This window comes from Danio aesculapii, chromosome 6, assembly GCF_903798145.1.
Source record: "Danio aesculapii chromosome 6, fDanAes4.1, whole genome shotgun sequence".
Lineage (NCBI taxonomy): Eukaryota > Metazoa > Chordata > Actinopteri > Cypriniformes > Danionidae > Danio > Danio aesculapii.
In genome coordinates this window covers 50,779,047-50,797,110 of record NC_079440.1, presented here as the reverse complement: position 1 = coordinate 50,797,110, position 18,064 = coordinate 50,779,047, and the positions used below count along the sequence as shown (strand labels likewise).

Sequence of the window (18,064 nt, the reverse complement as noted above, 5' to 3'; positions counted from 1 at the left end):
AAATTTGCAAAGAAATCTTCCTAAAAGTGAACTCAAAGCAGAATAAATTATAGTTTATTTACTGATTATGGCTCACATGATGATTTAAAGTAGTTTAATTAAGTCAATATTTTAGTTAAATGTGTTTACTTGGTTTATCTTAAGCTGCGCACGTTCTTACATCAAGTTTGTATTTTGTCAGTCACAACTTTGTGTGGGAAGTGACGTACACATTTCTATCCCTGTAGAATCTACAGTAACTTACTGACAGAAGTTCGCTAATAACTTTACTGTAAATCAATTACTGCAAAATTACTGTATTTATGTTTATAGCACCATTTATCTAGCTGTATATGCATTTACAGCATTGTATACATTTACTGTAAAATATACTGTAATTTATACAATGCAACTGTAAAATACAGTAACGGAAATCTGACACATTGTACAACATATCATATTTATTTTCATTTAATCCTTCAATAATTCACAAATAAAACTTCATGTTTCATTATAGGTGGATCATTTTTGAAAACCTATTCAGTGGCATAATTTTGATGGTTGTTTGTTGCCACCCATTGGTTAACTAATGTAATTGCTACAACATTCACCAGCGTCAAGTTCCATTAAACGGTGATTTTAATCTCGACCATAAACAACAGTGTTTATATCTGAACTATAAACTGTTATGTCACCACTTCTGTGTTATTTAATTGTTTGTAACTAACTGAAAAAGTGTAAAAATTGAATCTCTCGATCAAATGCTGATTTGAATGCAGCGATTCGAAGGATTATCATTTATCATTCATGTTACGCGGGTTTGATTTGAGATCAGTCTTTTAATGTTCAATTGTGCTGCTTTACACTGAATGCATTAATGCAGGCTAAACAAACAGTGACAGAAAAAACCTTTAATAAATAGCCTAAGAAAGCATTTAGGTCCTACCACAACTTTTTCTGTCATCATTATATTTTACAGGGAAGCCAAAATGCTTTGATACACGTGATTTGAATGATGTGGGAGGGGATCTCTCTGCAATTGTTATAAGTGTTGGATTAACCTGCGAGTTCAGAAAAAGGTATTAATCCACAGGTCACGTGCATTCCGAACTCCGTACCGTGATCCATTACATCCCTATAAAATAAAGTTCATATTACAGTTAAATACTATGTAATTTACAAACATCTTTAACAGTGCACGTTCATGATTGAGACCCCAGATTTGTTCATTTAAGTAAAAAATGCATTTTATACATACAGTGACTTGAAAAAGTCGACTGTTTGATGTTTTTCCCCCTAAAAAGTTGACAAATCATCATATAAAGCACATAAGCTTTTTTACTTTGAGTTTTAGTTATTTGTGTTGCTTGTTTAAACTTTTAAAGCACTGTTAGCACTGTCGCCTCACAGCAAGAAGGTTGCTGGTTCGAGTCCCGACAGGGTCAGTCTGCATTTCTGTGAGAAGTTTGCATGTTCTTCCTGTGTTGGCGTGGGTTTCCGGTTTTCCCCACAGTCCAAAGATAATTCACTTTATGTGAATTGAATAAATTACGTTGGCCGTTGTGTGTGTGAGAATGTGAGAGTGTATGGGTGTTTCCCAGTACTGGGTTGCAGCTGGAAAGGCATCCGCTGTGTAAAAACGTACACCAGATAAGTTGATGGTTCATTCTGCAGTGGTGACCCCTGATGAATAAAGGGACTAAGGTGAAGGAAAATGAATGAATTAAATGACATGTTATTTTATCTCGTTTGTTTCGTTAAAAAGATTTTAAAGTAAGACCTGTTAATATATAATGTAACTATCACATTTAAAATTATTTAATCATATTTGTTCATTAAAAAAAATGAGGAACATATAGTTCATAATTTATGATTATTACAATAATTAGATTACGTAGGTCTACCTAATCATAGGAATAATAAAAATAATAATTCCTTATATTTATATAGTGCAATTCTCAGAACTCAAAGAGCTTTACAGATAAATAAAAAGAAAAGTATTCAAAATAAATAAAAGAAGGTTTTGTGTATGAGTGACACACATGCACGCCTCTGTGAAAACCGCTTATGATATGGTCTTATATTATCTTATACCCTTAAACCCAATGTGAAAAGACTCTGTTAAGTAGGATCTTTAAGCATATAGACGTGTCTTCGTAAGCCACATCAATAGAGTACAGCTCTGACATACTCATGTCATTGTACAATTTCGTTTAAACCTGTACACACACACAAAAACCCTCACATGTCTCCAGTTCAGTTGTGCAAAGTGTAGTGATTTGCATACTTGTAAGGTATAATGTGACGTCCAGCGGGCTGTGCTGACCACACAAGGCTCTCCGCTGAGCTTGGACTCATTCTGCCCAATTGTGATCCACAGGTGGAGCTGGCATTGTGGGACACGGCAGGACAGGAGGACTATGACCGTCTCAGACCTCTGTCTTACCCAGACACAGATGTCATCCTTATGTGCTTCTCCATAGACAGTCCCGACAGTTTAGGTAAGTAGTTTTTTTTCCAGAAACCCCAATATCTTCTTCAAATCTTGAATTCTGACTCATCCGTATTGTTCTGAGGCCACGGATCATCTTTCTCACTGGCAGAAAAGGATTGTCTGAATCATCCGTATGTGCAGGAAGTTCCTGTGTTATGTCTAAGAGTCGAAGCGCTTCATGATAACTCTTGAGTCGGTGACATCACTGTCCTTTATCTCCCAGCAGCTTCCTGAAGGAACATCCTGCTGTTTTCCCAGATGCATTGAGTGTCAGGAAGCTTTAACAAATTGAAATCTTAAAGGGATAGTTCACCAAATTGGCAACCTTCACTTTAGGGCTGCATGATATTGGAATAATTTTACATTGCGATATACGATATATGTTGTAATAAAATTTAACCAGATGACTTAAATAGCTCATTACTTGGGATGATTTTGTCGGGGAAGTGAAACATAAATAGTTTTATGTAATTTATTATATACATATAGAATAAACAAACCACAGTCGTAAATAAACATGAAGCAAAAAAATGAAGCAAATATTAAAGTGAAATAAACCATGCTTTGTGGTTTTCTGGACAGAACCGCAGTATTCAGATACAGAAATTGAGTAATCAAATGTAAAATAACAATAGAGTCTTCATAGTATAAATAATTTAATCCTTATTAATCCTTTTTAAACTTCTTTATGCACTACTCACAAAGTCACAGACCTTAAAAACACATGCAGATGATAAACTTTCAGTCTATTATGGTTCAATTCTGCAGTGTCTCCACAAATCTCCTGTGTTTTGACCTGTGGTTTCTGGTCGTCTATAATTCCAGCTCAACATTGCATATGTTGCAATGTGACTTTTGCTGACGCGTGCATTGCGATATCAGTGCTCAAGTGATATATTATGCAGCCCTACTTCACTTGTTTAAAACCTATTTGAGTTTCTTTCTTTACCCTGTTGAACACAAAAGAAGATAGTTTGAAGAATGCTGGTTGCTGGCACCCATTGACTTCCATAGTAGGAAATAAAATGACTATGGAAGTTGATGGGTGCCTGAGTTTCTTACTTCTGTTGAAAACAAAAGTAGATATTTTAAAGAAAGCTGAAAAACTGTAATCATTGACTTCCATAGTAAGAAAAAACAAATATTATAGAGGTCAGTGGTTACCGATTTCCAACATTTTATTCAGAAAATCTTCTTTGGTGTCCATAAGATGAATAAACTCATAAAGGTTTAAAACCTCATGAGGGAGAATAAATAATGAGATCATTAAATTTTTTTAAGCTTCATTTACACTAGGGCTGTGTGATATGGGCAAAAGTAACCTAGCATGATTTTCTTGAACAGTATTGTTTGATGTTGAACATTATGGATAATGTTTTACAGTAGAAATCTGAAACATATTTCCAAAGGAAAACAATTAGATCTTTATCAAAGACCTGTTACATGTCTCTAAAACAGACATAAGAAAAAAAAATTGTAAATCACCTTATAAAGGTGTAAAAATTTGTCTGTGTAATAAAATGTCTCTAGAACAGACCTATGGCAAACTGTATTAATCAGTATATTAATATTGGCTTTGCTAAATAACTGGTCAAATGTGGGTCGTTTATTACAGAAGCTATAAACAGACGCGCATGCTGCAACCGGTGATGAGTCAACAATCGCATATATTTGACTTATTTAAAGTAGGCTATAGGCTATAGCATATAATAATTTTGTGTAAAGACATTTATAAAAAAATGTAGCTAATATATCACAGGGGTTTGTATAGCAATTACAGTGGAGCATTAATTAAATCCTTTTTTTCCGTGGAGCGAAACAAACACACAGTTGTGAGACGCACAAAAAATATACAATTCAGATATTTTCGTCGGAAGAAAAATATTCTTTGAACGAATTTAGTTTTGTACAATTTGTATCTTAGTTTTTGTCGGTCAGTTATTTACAAAATAAACAAGAATAACTAATAAACTGAAGTGAAGCGATGTGCCTCAGGGTCCGCTATATGCCGCGGCCAAAACACAAACTGGTCTGTTAAATACAATCGTAATATAAATAAAATAAAAGTGAAATATTCAGTTTCAAATATGGAATCTTTGTTAACTGTATGATCAAAATTAAGAGAGCAGCCTATTCGAAATATTCGAAACGGAATATTATAATTGTATATATAATTGTATATTTTTGTGCATCCCTCTCCGCTACACAACTGTGTAGTGTTTGTTTCGCTCCACGGGAAAAAAAGGATTTAATTAATGCTCCACTGTAATTGCTATACAAACCCCTATGATATATTAGCTAAATTTTTTTTATAAATGTCTTTACACAAAATTATTATATGCTATAGCCTATAGCCTACTTTAAATAAGTCAAAATATTTGCGATTGTTGACTCATCACCGGTTGCAGCATGCGCGTCTGTTTATAGCTTCTGTAAAAAAAGACCCACATTTGACCAGTTATTTAGCAAAGCCAATATTAATATACTGATATTCCTGTGCCAGTTTGACACTGTAAATTAAACTGAGGAGAGTTTAACTACTTCACAACACTCCGTCACCTGAACTCAGCGCGAGGGCGAAGGAGAAAAGTGCAGCGCTGAGGTAAAATCATATTCTCAAGTCATAATCTTTAAAATAATGACTTGTATTAAAAATGTTGTTAAAGGGACTGGGATATAGAAATTACAGCGGTGCGTTAAAAATGCTTATTTTTATATATCTGCGCGGTTAACCGACATACCGCATGATTTCTTCCATTACCGTCACAGCCCTTATTCAGACACACAAATGCTCCCAAATATATTATGAGGGCGCATAGATTAAATTTCGGGCGCTCATGCGACCAAAATGGTTGCAATTTCGAGCCCTGTAGTATAAGGACATGTATTCAGACCACAACTGAATGTTTGAAGAAAATTGAATGCCTTATTATTTAGAATTAGCTATTATTGATGTAAATGCAGCCGTTCAAGGCGCATAATTGATTTATACCGGTATTGACGGTATTAGAAAATCCATGTCGTGGCGCAATGTCACACCGGTGATGACTATGACACCGGTGTACCGCCCACCCCTAGTGTGCGCTGTCAAACTCAAGTCTTAGATGTTCTGCTTGATTGCAAATCAGAAGTAGTTGCGTGTTGGGACCGACACGCGCACATACTCCAGGCTCACCCAGTTGAAAACATCAAACGGTTGATGGTCGCCTACCCGCGACAAAGGAGTGCAAGTGCAAAACTCATTAAAAATGCTAAAGGAAGCAACACACCTCGCGATGTACACACGCTTTTAGACGCAATATGTGGCCGGCACGTCTTATAAATTTCCTAGTGCTGCAATACATCCGCCTTCCTGTATCCAAGGTAATCCCACACCACAGATTTTGAGTTTTTTTGGGCACCAAGTCCTCCTGTGCTAAACTCATCATCTCTGTTTATGTAGGCTATTTGTCAATAAGCTCAGTCTCCTGTACTCGTGCTTTTTTTAGGCATGCTGTGTTATGATTGGTTCAAATAGCATACTGTGGGATAAGTATAAGTCGGGAGTGGAGCACGCAAAATATCATGCTGTTAGGCAATTTAGAAGTCGCGCATGTTCAGATCGTGATTTCAATTTCAATTCATTGCACAGCCCTAATTTAAACTAGTTCATGCTATTGTTTTAACCCTGCAGTCTGCAGTCATTCTACTGTGTTTCAGAAAACATCTAAAAAGTGGCTATAAAACTACAGTAGGCATATAGAAATGTAGGCTACGCCTGATTATTAAATAAATACAATGCTAATTATAACAACATTCTCTATGAACAGCTAGTAGGTATAATTATTATTTAGAAAAAAAGTCATGTTTAATTGGTAGCAAATCCTTTAAATGTCTGCATTCAGAAAGTGCGTGCGTGTGTGTTTATTAATTAAAATACAAAGCATTATAATGTTCATTATAAAACGACATATCTCTAGAGACCAACAAAAACAATGCTCCCAACGTAGCTTCCGAGAATCCAAAAAGAGCCACATATTCATAAATAATGTTATGATGGCTGTTTTAACATTAAGTTATGATTGAATTGCCTTGTTACAGTTATGAAATAGTTTGATAACAAGCAGGTCATTGGTTCATGGGCCAATGACATGACCACATTGAAATGGTCTATTAAATTGTTCTAAGAGAGAAAAAGTCACATTTAATTTAGCAGCAAAACCTTCCATTTTTACCAAAATATTATAAAAATCCAAAAATGTGTATATAAAATGAAAAAAATTATATGAAAATAATAATGATATTTGTCATAAACAGCATAAATAAAGTGCTTATACTAGTAATGTTGGAAAAAAACTTAATATTTATTTGTATGTATGTATAGATTTGAAAAACTGGAAACATTTCATTTTTACATGTCTTTTATTGAATTTAAAAAAAATCCTAATTTAAAGGCTGCTTTAAGACGCTTGACAAAAAAAACATAAGCAACCATCATTTTTCAATATTTGAAATATGGATATTTAAAATAACTTTACAGGTAGTTTGATACCAAAAGACTGCAATAAATAATGCAAAATGAAATGTAAATATATATGTAGGGGCTTGACGAATCAGACAAGAAACGCAATGATCGAATCAGAGCCAATTAGTGAGTAAATTTCTGCACCCATGCCTTAGTTTATTTTTATTTTTAATTTTTAAGTATATTTTGTTCTGTCTACACTGAAGTTTGCAAACTAAAAACAAGGGCTCCAGCTTTCCCCAAAGTTTCAGTTTTCAAGGATCCAAAACTTTGGGGTAGTTTAGATGCCAAGCTTAACCATAGCACAAGTGATGTGTTTTAATATGAAACCCCACTAGTGTAAGCTTAGCCTTACTAGTGTGTGTCCAAGTTCTCACATACAGAGCTGAAAGTCTTTGTCAGAATTCAGCCGCATGATTCAGCAGAGTTCAAGAGATCAATATTACATAAAGAGCGGGTGCTGTAATTCCCCACAGCAGTGAAAGCAGTGAATGGGAGCAGCTTTATTCCTCCAAGACTCTAAACATGAAATGCTTTTCAATAATAGGATTGCAGTTGTTGGGGCAAATCCCTCATCTCACTCATACTTTATTTGGGTCACAGTCACATTACAAAACGATGTTCTATAAGCGCATATATAAGTATTATTTAACCACCTCATAGTTTTAATGCTCATATTTTTCTACTTACAGGACTTACAGTTTGGAAACTCCTGACTATTTATTATATTGATGTATTATTTAAGACTTAAATATATTGTACAAGTTTACACACACACGCACACACGCACGCACACACACACACACACACACACACACATTCTATTTATAATACATTAATGAAAATGTTCATGTATAATATGTTAATACATTATACATGTGTTTGTAAAGCTTGGAACGCTATTATATTATATTATATTATATTATATTATATTATATTATATTATATTATATTATGTTATATTATATTATATTATATTATATTATATTATATTATATTATATTGTAGTCTGAGAACACTTTTTCCTAAAGTAATAATATAATATAATATAATATAATATAATATAATATAATATAATATAATATAATATAATATAATATAATATAATATAATATAATATAATATAATATAATATAATATGGGGGAGAGCGGGGACGAAAGTAACGTGGGATGAAAGTAATAAAGTGTTTTTCTCAAACCCCTAACAACAATCTATTTCCAGGCTATAACAGCACAACATGCAACCCTTGATGGAGCTGCCACATATCATGTGATTTTTGGGACCGTAGCTCCAAATTTCTGTTTTTAAATGCAAAAAGTAAATTAATGTAGTGGTTATTTTTTTCTTCATTACAAGTTTTGTTTCTCTTTTCATGTGTCACGGTAGTGATCAATCTACAGGTGATTTAGTGCAGTAACACATCCTTAAGTTTACAATCTCTGAGTACTCTAAAGTAAATCAGGTTTAAATGGCAAGAGTTCCTGTGGGGACGAAAGTAACACTGTTATTTATATCCCACTGATAATAGCCATACCTTATTTTTGCTTACATTAGAGTTTGCAGTGTTTAAATTCAGATGTTTTAAAAAATGTATGCATATTGGCAAAAATAAAAATAATTCAAAAATTGTAGAATTTTTTTTACATTTTGCATTGTAACATTTGACAACATAAACATTTCATGGAAGTGAAATTAAAAAAATGAATGCCATTTAAATATTTTTTTGCAAAACAAAGAACAGAATATGTTTGCAGTTAACATTAACAAGGTCACAGTCAGATTTATTTAAAATAAACAAGATTAAGCCAGTAAATCTAGCAGATATTGTTGTTACTTTTGACCCACCCATGTGTTACTTTCGTCTTTGCTCATGGGTTCAAAAGTAACAATGTGCAACTTTTGTTTAAAGTGAAGTTATATTGGAGTCGTTCTACATTAATACAAAAGAACACCTGATTTTGATAGACCACTGTTGTGAGGTAGTAACCACAGCAAAAAAATATATTTCTGCTTATCTTTAAAAATTAAGTTTTTATGTTTTTTGCTTTTTACTCCCTGCTCTCCCCTAACTGTTAAAAATTACAGAATAAGTAAAATAAATAAATATATATAAACAAAATAAATATTAATAATTTACAGAAATACATTGTAGTCTGGGAACACTTTTTCTTAAAGTAATAATGTATTTCTGTAAATTATTCAATTTTATTTTGGATTCTGTAATTTGTAACATACTATACATTTAATAATCTGTAATATTTCTACTTACTCAAATTTTATATATTCATAGAAAATGTATAATATTTTTACGTTTATAATTTAGGGCTTGCAAAATTTCTAAATCCCTGGTAGCTTTTCATGCAGGGACTCTTGATATTTTAGTAGCCCGAATTAAATTCAAGTTGCCCAAATAGAAAAGGCATTTACTAAATAAAAGTAAATACAAAGATTTACTAAATAAAAAAGGTTATAACGATATTCATTAAAGGCATACAAATATACATATGTATTTTTGTAAATAACCTAATTTTATTCAAATATTATTATTATTATTAATATTATTATTATTTATTTATTTTTTTGATTTGATTTCTTTATTTGTTTGTCCCTGAATAATCATGTGACATCCCGGTAGGCCTACCTTTATTTTTTATTTATATTTATCTATTTTTTACCAAAGTATCGGTTCTTTTGACAACACCACATGTTTTTGCAGATGCAAATTCAAACACATGTTGATAATGGCTCCTCGACCCATGAAAATCCCATACAACAAAATTACCCAATTTGTGAGAAAATGCAAAGGCATTGAAATATGCTATATGGCTAAATTTTTCCTTTCATTAAGATGTCTGACGGCCAGGGTGGATACATTTTTAGTAACCCAACTGGAAAACATAATAGCCCTGGGATGTCAGGTTAGCAGTTGTGCAAAGCCCTGTAATTCTTTGTTTCTTTATTTAAAATAATAATGATCTTAATGTGTGTGTGTGCTTTCACAGAGAATATCCCAGAAAAGTGGACGCCGGAGGTGAAGCACTTCTGCCCCAACGTTCCCATAATCCTGGTGGGCAATAAGAAAGATCTGCGTAATGATGAGCACACACGGAGGGAGCTGACTAAGATGAAGCAGGTGTGTGTGTGTGTTACAGTACAGTTGGGAGTCACATTAAAAAGCTCTTAACAGCTGACACTACTGTCACTCTTTATGACCCAATAATTATCATCTGTCACACTCCTCGATCTCCGGCCATCAATCCAACCTCTACTACCCAATGACTGATGACCTCTAAATAATATTTCAGTTATAATGTTGGGCTATCTGGGCAAAGGGCCACAATTAAATTGATCCAGTTAGCAATAATGAAAGTCGTGTTATGTCACAAGTCACCATTCTGTCATCCATCATTCATAAAGATCAGACATTATTTAATTGATTCATTTAAATCGATATACCTTATCGATAAGTTTTAACATCAATGTTGGAATATTGAGTAGGGGGTGGGGCTTTCTTATCATCCCATCATTTCTTCATAACAAACTAACAGTATTATGAGCGTGGTTAAGAATATTGTGGCTGAAACTGTCAAACGCAGAAGCAAATGATCAGAATTCGATTGAAGATTACCAAAACAAATGTTTTAATGCATTGCACATAACTTGCACATATTAATTGTTCGTCTAAAGGAAAACAATCTGCGCTAACAAAATAAACATTTTAAATATTGATTTCACACACACTTTAATATATGCATGTCTCTTGGAGACTTTTGGGAAGAAAGTAACAAAAACCATTTGCTCACATGGACACAAGCTTGCACTACCAGTTTGTACATCTGAGATGGTGCAGTTGACATGTTGCATATTAGTCATGTCTTATAATTATTAAAAAATGATCAACTATTATTTTTTTTTTTGCAATGCTACCTTCTTTTTATTTACAGTAAAAACATTTTCCTTTGGGTGAGACATGTTTAGTGTAATTTACACATCATGTCATCCTGGTGTCAGTGTCAATGAAGTTAATACAGTTTGTATTATTATACGGCTGAATCTTTACATTTTTAAAGATTTTTGGTACCTAAATTGCAGTAGGGCTGCACGATTTGGAGAAAAAATGTAATTGTGATTTATCTGATCAAAAATGCTGTTGCAAATTAAAATACGATTTACCATCATTTCATAAAAGAGCTGCTGGTTTGATGCGGTGGTTTTAATAGCACCAAAGAAAGACCAAACATAATCCCAAAGTACGCTACACGATGCTTCTGTTTACTTAAAAACATTTTTTCCTATAAAGTTGTCTGTTATCATGAAAAATTAAGAGAATAACTACAGTATTTTAAATTCAATTAAATAAATATATATATAAAAAAATATATATATATATATATATATATATATATATATATATATATATATATATATATATATATATATATATATATATATAGAGGAATAAAACCTTCATAACCTTTACATTTAGATTGTTGCATTTTCCATGTTGATTTAATGACATTCACGGTGCATTGACAATGCTTTCTATACACAATTTTAGATTTTATTTCACATACCATTCTGGTATTAAAATTTATAAATATATTTACATTTCTATATTTATAATACAATTTTGTCCTTTAGTACAAGCAGTCAGATAAATGAACTGTACCTTTGATTGTACGTGCTCAAAGAAAACACTCTTTGTGACTGTATCAAACAAAACTCAAGTACATGCACAGAACAACATGAGCATTTATAGCAAATGAAGAAATGTAAATATTATGCCGCTTGCTTTTTGAGAGTTGTCAACGAGTCCTCAAACCCTCAAAAAGAATGGGCTGCGATTTGGCGTTGTTCACTGATGAGTGGTGCGGATACAGATAAACGGCCAAACTGCGATTTCAATTTAAAACCGATTAATTGTGCAGGTATTAATTCTGGTATCATAACAACACTAATTCCTAGGTATGTTATTCTGAGATAACAATCGCTAATAACACATGCTGCTTCAGCTTCTGTCAGCTTTGTGTATAATTAAAGATTTGATAAACTATTATGGCTCAGAACAATGTTTTGTGTATAATTTTTAGATTTTGTGGCAAGTAGCCATGAGAAAATAGCATAAAGTACATCCAAGATGGTTGTTTTTGTAGAATAAAGCCCTTCAGTCTTAAACAACAACCCTCCACTTTGCTGAAAAGCCTGTCAGGCTTTATTCTGTGATAACAACCTCTTGAATGTACTTTATCTCTAACTAATCAATCATGGAAACTCTTGTGTTTTTCAGGAGCCGGTTAAACCAGAAGAGGGCAGGGACATGGCTAACCGCATTAGCGCTTTCGGCTACCTGGAATGCTCAGCTAAGACTAAGGATGGCGTGAGGGAAGTTTTCGAAATGGCCACCAGAGCGGCGCTGCAGGTCCGCAAGAGGAAGAAGAGGAGTGGATGCTCACTGTTGTGAGAGAAGCTTCCGGTATTTTCCAGAATGATCTCTCCGATGACCAGGAAATACCAAACTCCACATACACACACACAAAAAATATGTTTTGACCAAACAACATAAATACACTGGACTGTATGTCACATTTCATGCAAACCCACAGGTGGAAACGGAGGAAAGTAAATAAAATATGCATTAAACAGGATGGCAGGATATGCACGCATATATAGGTATACGTTTTCCTGTTTTTAGTATAACTTGTTTTCCAGTTTGTACTGTATGGATGGCATCAGTCATAATGGTATGTATTTTTGCACATTTATCAACTGACCATTATAACTGAATCTGGTAAGAGGACATTTTTACATATTATTGTAATCAGAACTAATATAACAAAGTGGAAATCTCTTAATAGCACAGAATAATTTGGTAATAAAGTGCCTTCATGATTATTCCCTCCACAATTTGAATGTAAAAAAGTGCAAGTTTTGAGCTTCTCCGTGACTTTAAAACACTTTTCTAGTAGTGAATAACTCGATGAGCCAATTAAATGTGTTTAAAGGTGCAAATTATCCTGTAATAAAGAGTATTTATAGGTTTTCATTACCCTAAATAAATACTAATTACATGTCATTACATTTTGAAAGCTTAGTCAGGACTAAAAAGCCATCTGCTAACCGGTGGTGTGACATTTTTCTTTTATATTTTCTGTTTGTCGTCCACACAGGCGTGAACATGCATGTGTGCATGTGGATTGAGCTCTGTAGATACTAAACTGGTTGAACCTGCCTGAATATCGTCACTGAGCTCATGCTGTCACATAATCTGACTTATTGTTCTCACATTAGCAGCCTTAAAGGGACAGTTCACCAAAAATGAGAATGTGCTGTTTATTTACTTCAGGCCATCCAAGATGAAGGTGCTTTTTCAGTTGAACATCAAAGAAGGTTTTTAGCTGAAAATCGCTGCCAAAGCAAAAAATATTACCTCTGGATATTGATGATACCATTGAGGTTGATTTATAATACTATCACTTTTAATCTTAAAAAGTCCTCCATGTTCTTCTGAATAAAATGTCATCTACCTCTCAAATGGCCAGAAGGCAGTGGTAACAGTTCAATAAATCCTAGAACAGGGATTCTCAAACTCGGTCCTTTGCTCGGTCCTGCAAAGTTTAGTTCCAACCCCAATCAGACACGTAGGCTAGCTAATCAAGCTCATAATACCCACATCACACTGCACTTTTTGCCCCATAGACTTATGCATGCAAATGTGGCAGATCGGAAAGGCAAGCTCGTGCGGCAAGTTTCGCAGTTCGCTGCGTTGGAGAGTTCACGCTTGGTGTACTCTGATCTGCGAAATTGCATCACGTGATTGCGTGAGATCAATCAAAGATCAAAACATGACCTCTCTGTACAGAAATTTTAAAACATAGCTTGCTTTTTTAAATGTCTAATCATCTTGTTTAATCTCAGCCCTTTTCGCAGCGCCGTACAACAGAATTTCACACACACTCACACACACACAAACTCTAGTGTGACCTTCACTTGGCTTTCTAGAAACATCCTTGAAGGTGTGTTGATGCAAGTTAGAGCTGGAATATGCAGGATACCAGCCCTCAAGGACCGAGTTTGAGATCCCCTGTCCTAGAACACGGCATATAACAACAAAATTACTGAAAAATGAACCCACGTTATGCCTAAACAGTGCATGATGATGCACTTAAAAAAGCTAAATTAATAGTGAACAGTGTTATATTAAAAACAAGTCTTTCCTCATTTGACCAACCTTTTATTTTGGTTTTAAGTGCAAAGAAATACATTTTAAAGACGCTATATTAAAATTTTTTATTATTATTGGGATAGGCTGTGGCGCGGTGGGTAGCATGTTTGCCTCACAGCAAGAAGGTCGCTGGTTCGAGCCTCAGCTGGGTCAGTTGGCATTTCTGTGTGGAGTTTGTAAGTTCTCCCCGTGTTCACGTGGGTTTCCTTTGGGTGCTCCGGTTTCCCCCACAAATCCAAAGATATGTGGTACAGGTGAATTGGGTATGCTAAAATTGACCGTAGTGTATGAGTGTGTGTGCTTCCCAGTGATGGGTTGTGGCTGGAAGGGCATACGCAGCGTAAAACATGTGCTTGATAAGTTGGCGGTTCATTCCGCTGTGGCGACCCCAGATTAATAAAGGGACTAAGTCGAAAAGAGAATGAATGAGTTATTATTATTATAATTTTTTTCTGCTGTCATTCCCCAGATTCAGATTTTACATTTAAACATGAGTATATATATATATATATATTATAGATCCGCAGTTTATAAAAACCATTTAGCAGTTTCACCAACCATGCCACGTTCAAAGTCAGTTAAATCACCTTTCTTCCCCATTCTGATGCTCAGTTTGAACTGAAGCAGATCGTCTTCACCATGTCTACTTGCCTAAATGCATTGAGTTTCTGCCATGTGATTGGCTGATTAGATATTTGTGCTAACTAGCAGTTGGCCAGCGAGTGTATATATTTATATATAAATACATTTATGCATAGATACACATTTATTTATATTATTTATTTACATTATAATATTATAAATGGCCAATCAAAAAGACACAAAATGCAATAAACTGCAACTGCACACTGTACACAGAGAACATTATTAACATTTACTTTTGCAATAATGCATACATGCAAAATTTATGATATCGTATAATCTGCATATATATCATTTCCATTTTCCTTTAATAATAATAATAATAAATTTATGGCCAAAACGCCATCATTTCATAAAAACTTTGAGCGTCGTGACAGAATACACTACCAAAAATTGTTACTAGGAGCTTCAGGCAATGTTTGGGTCTGATTTCCTCAAAATATGTCAACTCAATTAAAGTAAATGAGAGTTTATTTGACATGTTTAGCCTCATCATGATGTTTCGGGGTGAGTAAATAATGGCATATTTTCTTTCTTTCTTTCTTTTGGCTGAAATGTCCCTTTTAAAGACACAAACTTGAGTATAGCTAATGCAAACATGACTTTTTTAAAATATAAAGGTTTCCATCACTACGAAACATCGAATTAATAAACAATCTGATGATTACTAGTGAATGTATACTAGTTAGAGGAGGCCTTGAGTGCCTTTCCATTTCCCACAGAATTGTGTGCCTTTAGTTAACAGTTTTTAATGTGTATGAGATAAGGGTTTATGTACATGCATGCGTTCTGGCACCATCAGTGTTTTAATGTTGCATCGCATGTAATGTTGCGTGTATTTGGCCATAATCTTTTTGACAAAAACCATAGCTATTTATGCAGACACTTGTGCTTTTGTAGATTTTTTCAGCTGGTTTAGAAGTCATATAGTGATGTCACCTCCCCTGCTTGGTGTCATGAGGAGGTAAAACATTCATAAATCTGGCTCTGTGTTTACTGGTTGAGTGAGTGGTGAATTTGTTAGCATGGTGTAGCTTCGTTTCACTTGTAACAGAAGGCATCCAAATAACTGCCAATAGTGTGTTTTGGGTCATGTGGCAAGACAAATAAGAAAGAAAAACGGCTTGCAATAAGAAATTTGAAGATATATACATGCATACTCGTATTGAAAGAGTTAAAAGACCACTTGAAAATTGAGATTTTCTCTAAAATCGGTGATTTATAGCCGAGTGTTTGAACTTATTTTTGTTCTGATGCCATTTCTTTCTAATTTAAAACACAAATGTTATCAATTAGAGCATTGTTTATGAAGATAAAAAGCTGCCATTTTTTCAGATTTGTATTATAAATATCTACACAAGAACAAAAAATGCTGTAAAGAATGGTATTGTTACAAATTTGGATGAGATCCTATTAGACCACAGGTGCCAAACTCAGTTCCTGGAGGGCCACTGCTCTGCACAGTTTAGTTCCAACTCTAATTAAACATGTGATTAAACTAATGGAGTCCTTCAGGCTTGTTTGAAACCTACAGGTAAGTGTGTTGGAGCAGGATTGGAACTAAACTGTGCAGAGCTGCGGCCCTCCAGGAACTGGAATTGGCACCTGTGTATTAGACAAAAGTAAAACAAAATATATATTTGTTTTACTCAAACACATACCCAATAAATCCTTTAAAATGTAAGTGGTCTTTAAAATATTTTACCTAGCTGTATATTTATACATTTAATGTGTCAAAGACAAAAACGTACGATTTGTTTTTTTTTTAATTATGAAGAAAAAAAAGTCACCATCATACATTTTTGCTATCATTTACCATATATATGTATAAATATTTTTAAAATCTTTCTGCTTTGCAATTGTAGGTTTGACCAATTTGCCAAAATATCTACACTGTAAACAATTGTATGATCAATTAGTCCTGACAGCATATGTTGTGACTTATTAAACTAAGGTAATCATGTTCTAACTTAATTTTATGACTTACGCATACTGTTTTAAAGTCAGTTTAACATAATATTAGTTCAATATTAACTCATAAGGTTAATTTAATCCAGCTTAAAATTTAAAGCAACCAGGATGTTTTTACAGTGTAGTCACTTATTTTGTATATTTTAAGTGCAGGCCAGTACTTAACTCCATAAGTATGCGGTTTCATTTTTACGTAAATATCTGTTCTGTTTAATCACAAATGTTGCATTAAATGATACAGTTAGATACTTACTCTGTATTTCCAATTATGTAAATTCCCTTTTGCAAATTGAATTTGATGTGGACTCCAAAATGGGGATGTCTTGTCTTTGATTTACATATAGGATGATAATGAATGATTGATTCTAATATAGTATATGCAGTGGGGGAAATAAGTATTCAACACGTCTTGTTGTTTTTCTTTTTTATTTATATTTTTTTTTTGTGAAAAATATTTCTAAAAGAGCAGTTGACGTGGAATTGGACCAGATTTTGGTAAAAACCTAAGCAATGCAAATGTACCAAAATTTGAGTTATACAACAATGGAATGACACTAGGAGACAGTACTGAACTACTAAAATGTATTTATACTTTACATAAAAGGCTGTTTTGAAGTTGGCAGCTTAAAGACGCCTCTCATATGGAGAATGAAGTCACATGCATTGCTCAGGTGTGATTTTTTTTTTTTTTTCACATACTGCAACAGAGTGTAAAATTTTGATGGTTCTATGGGACTCGTCTGTCAAATCTGAGCTTTTTTTTGTATTTTCTATTGGATTCAAGTCAGGTAATTGGCTGGGCCATTCTATAGCTTGATTTTCTTTCTCTGAAAGCATTTAAGAGTTTCCTTGGCTGTTTTTTGTTCATTGTCTTGCTGAAATGTCCACCCTGGTTTCATCTTCTTCATCCTGCTAATGTAGATGTTGGACTGAAGCAGCTAATATTAATTTACAATGAGGAAGGGCAGAAGGTGAGATTTCAGCTGCTGTCTGGGCCTTTCTACTTCTCCTTTTCTTCATGTGTTCAATATTTTTTCCCTGTGTCATTTAATTTTATTTCACATAGCTTAACTAATCAATATTATTTTCTTTGCTTATATGGATTTCTTTGGTTGTTACCAACATTTGGTGACATTATCAAGTCAACAGCACCTTTAGAAATATGTTTTCTTAGAAAAATGGTGACGTGTTGAATTATTCCCCCCACTGCATTTCTTCTTGAGGTTCATCAAAATTGCAAATTTTCTTTAG

General features: G+C 33.8%; 1 protein-coding gene across 1 annotated transcript in view; it reads left to right on the top strand.

Moving 5' to 3' along the window:
- Positions 1 to 15,838, top strand: part of rhoca (ras homolog family member Ca) — a 39,494-nt gene extending 23,656 nt beyond the window's left edge. Inside the window, exons 3-5 of the mRNA XM_056460462.1 lie at positions 2,360 to 2,480; positions 9,981 to 10,111; positions 12,266 to 15,838. Of these exons, the coding sequence (XP_056316437.1) occupies positions 2,360 to 2,480; positions 9,981 to 10,111; positions 12,266 to 12,439 (426 nt within the window). The 3' untranslated portion in view covers positions 12,440 to 15,838. The remainder of the gene's footprint in view (positions 1 to 2,359; positions 2,481 to 9,980; positions 10,112 to 12,265) is intronic.
- Positions 15,839 to 18,064: the final 2,226 nt, after the last annotated feature.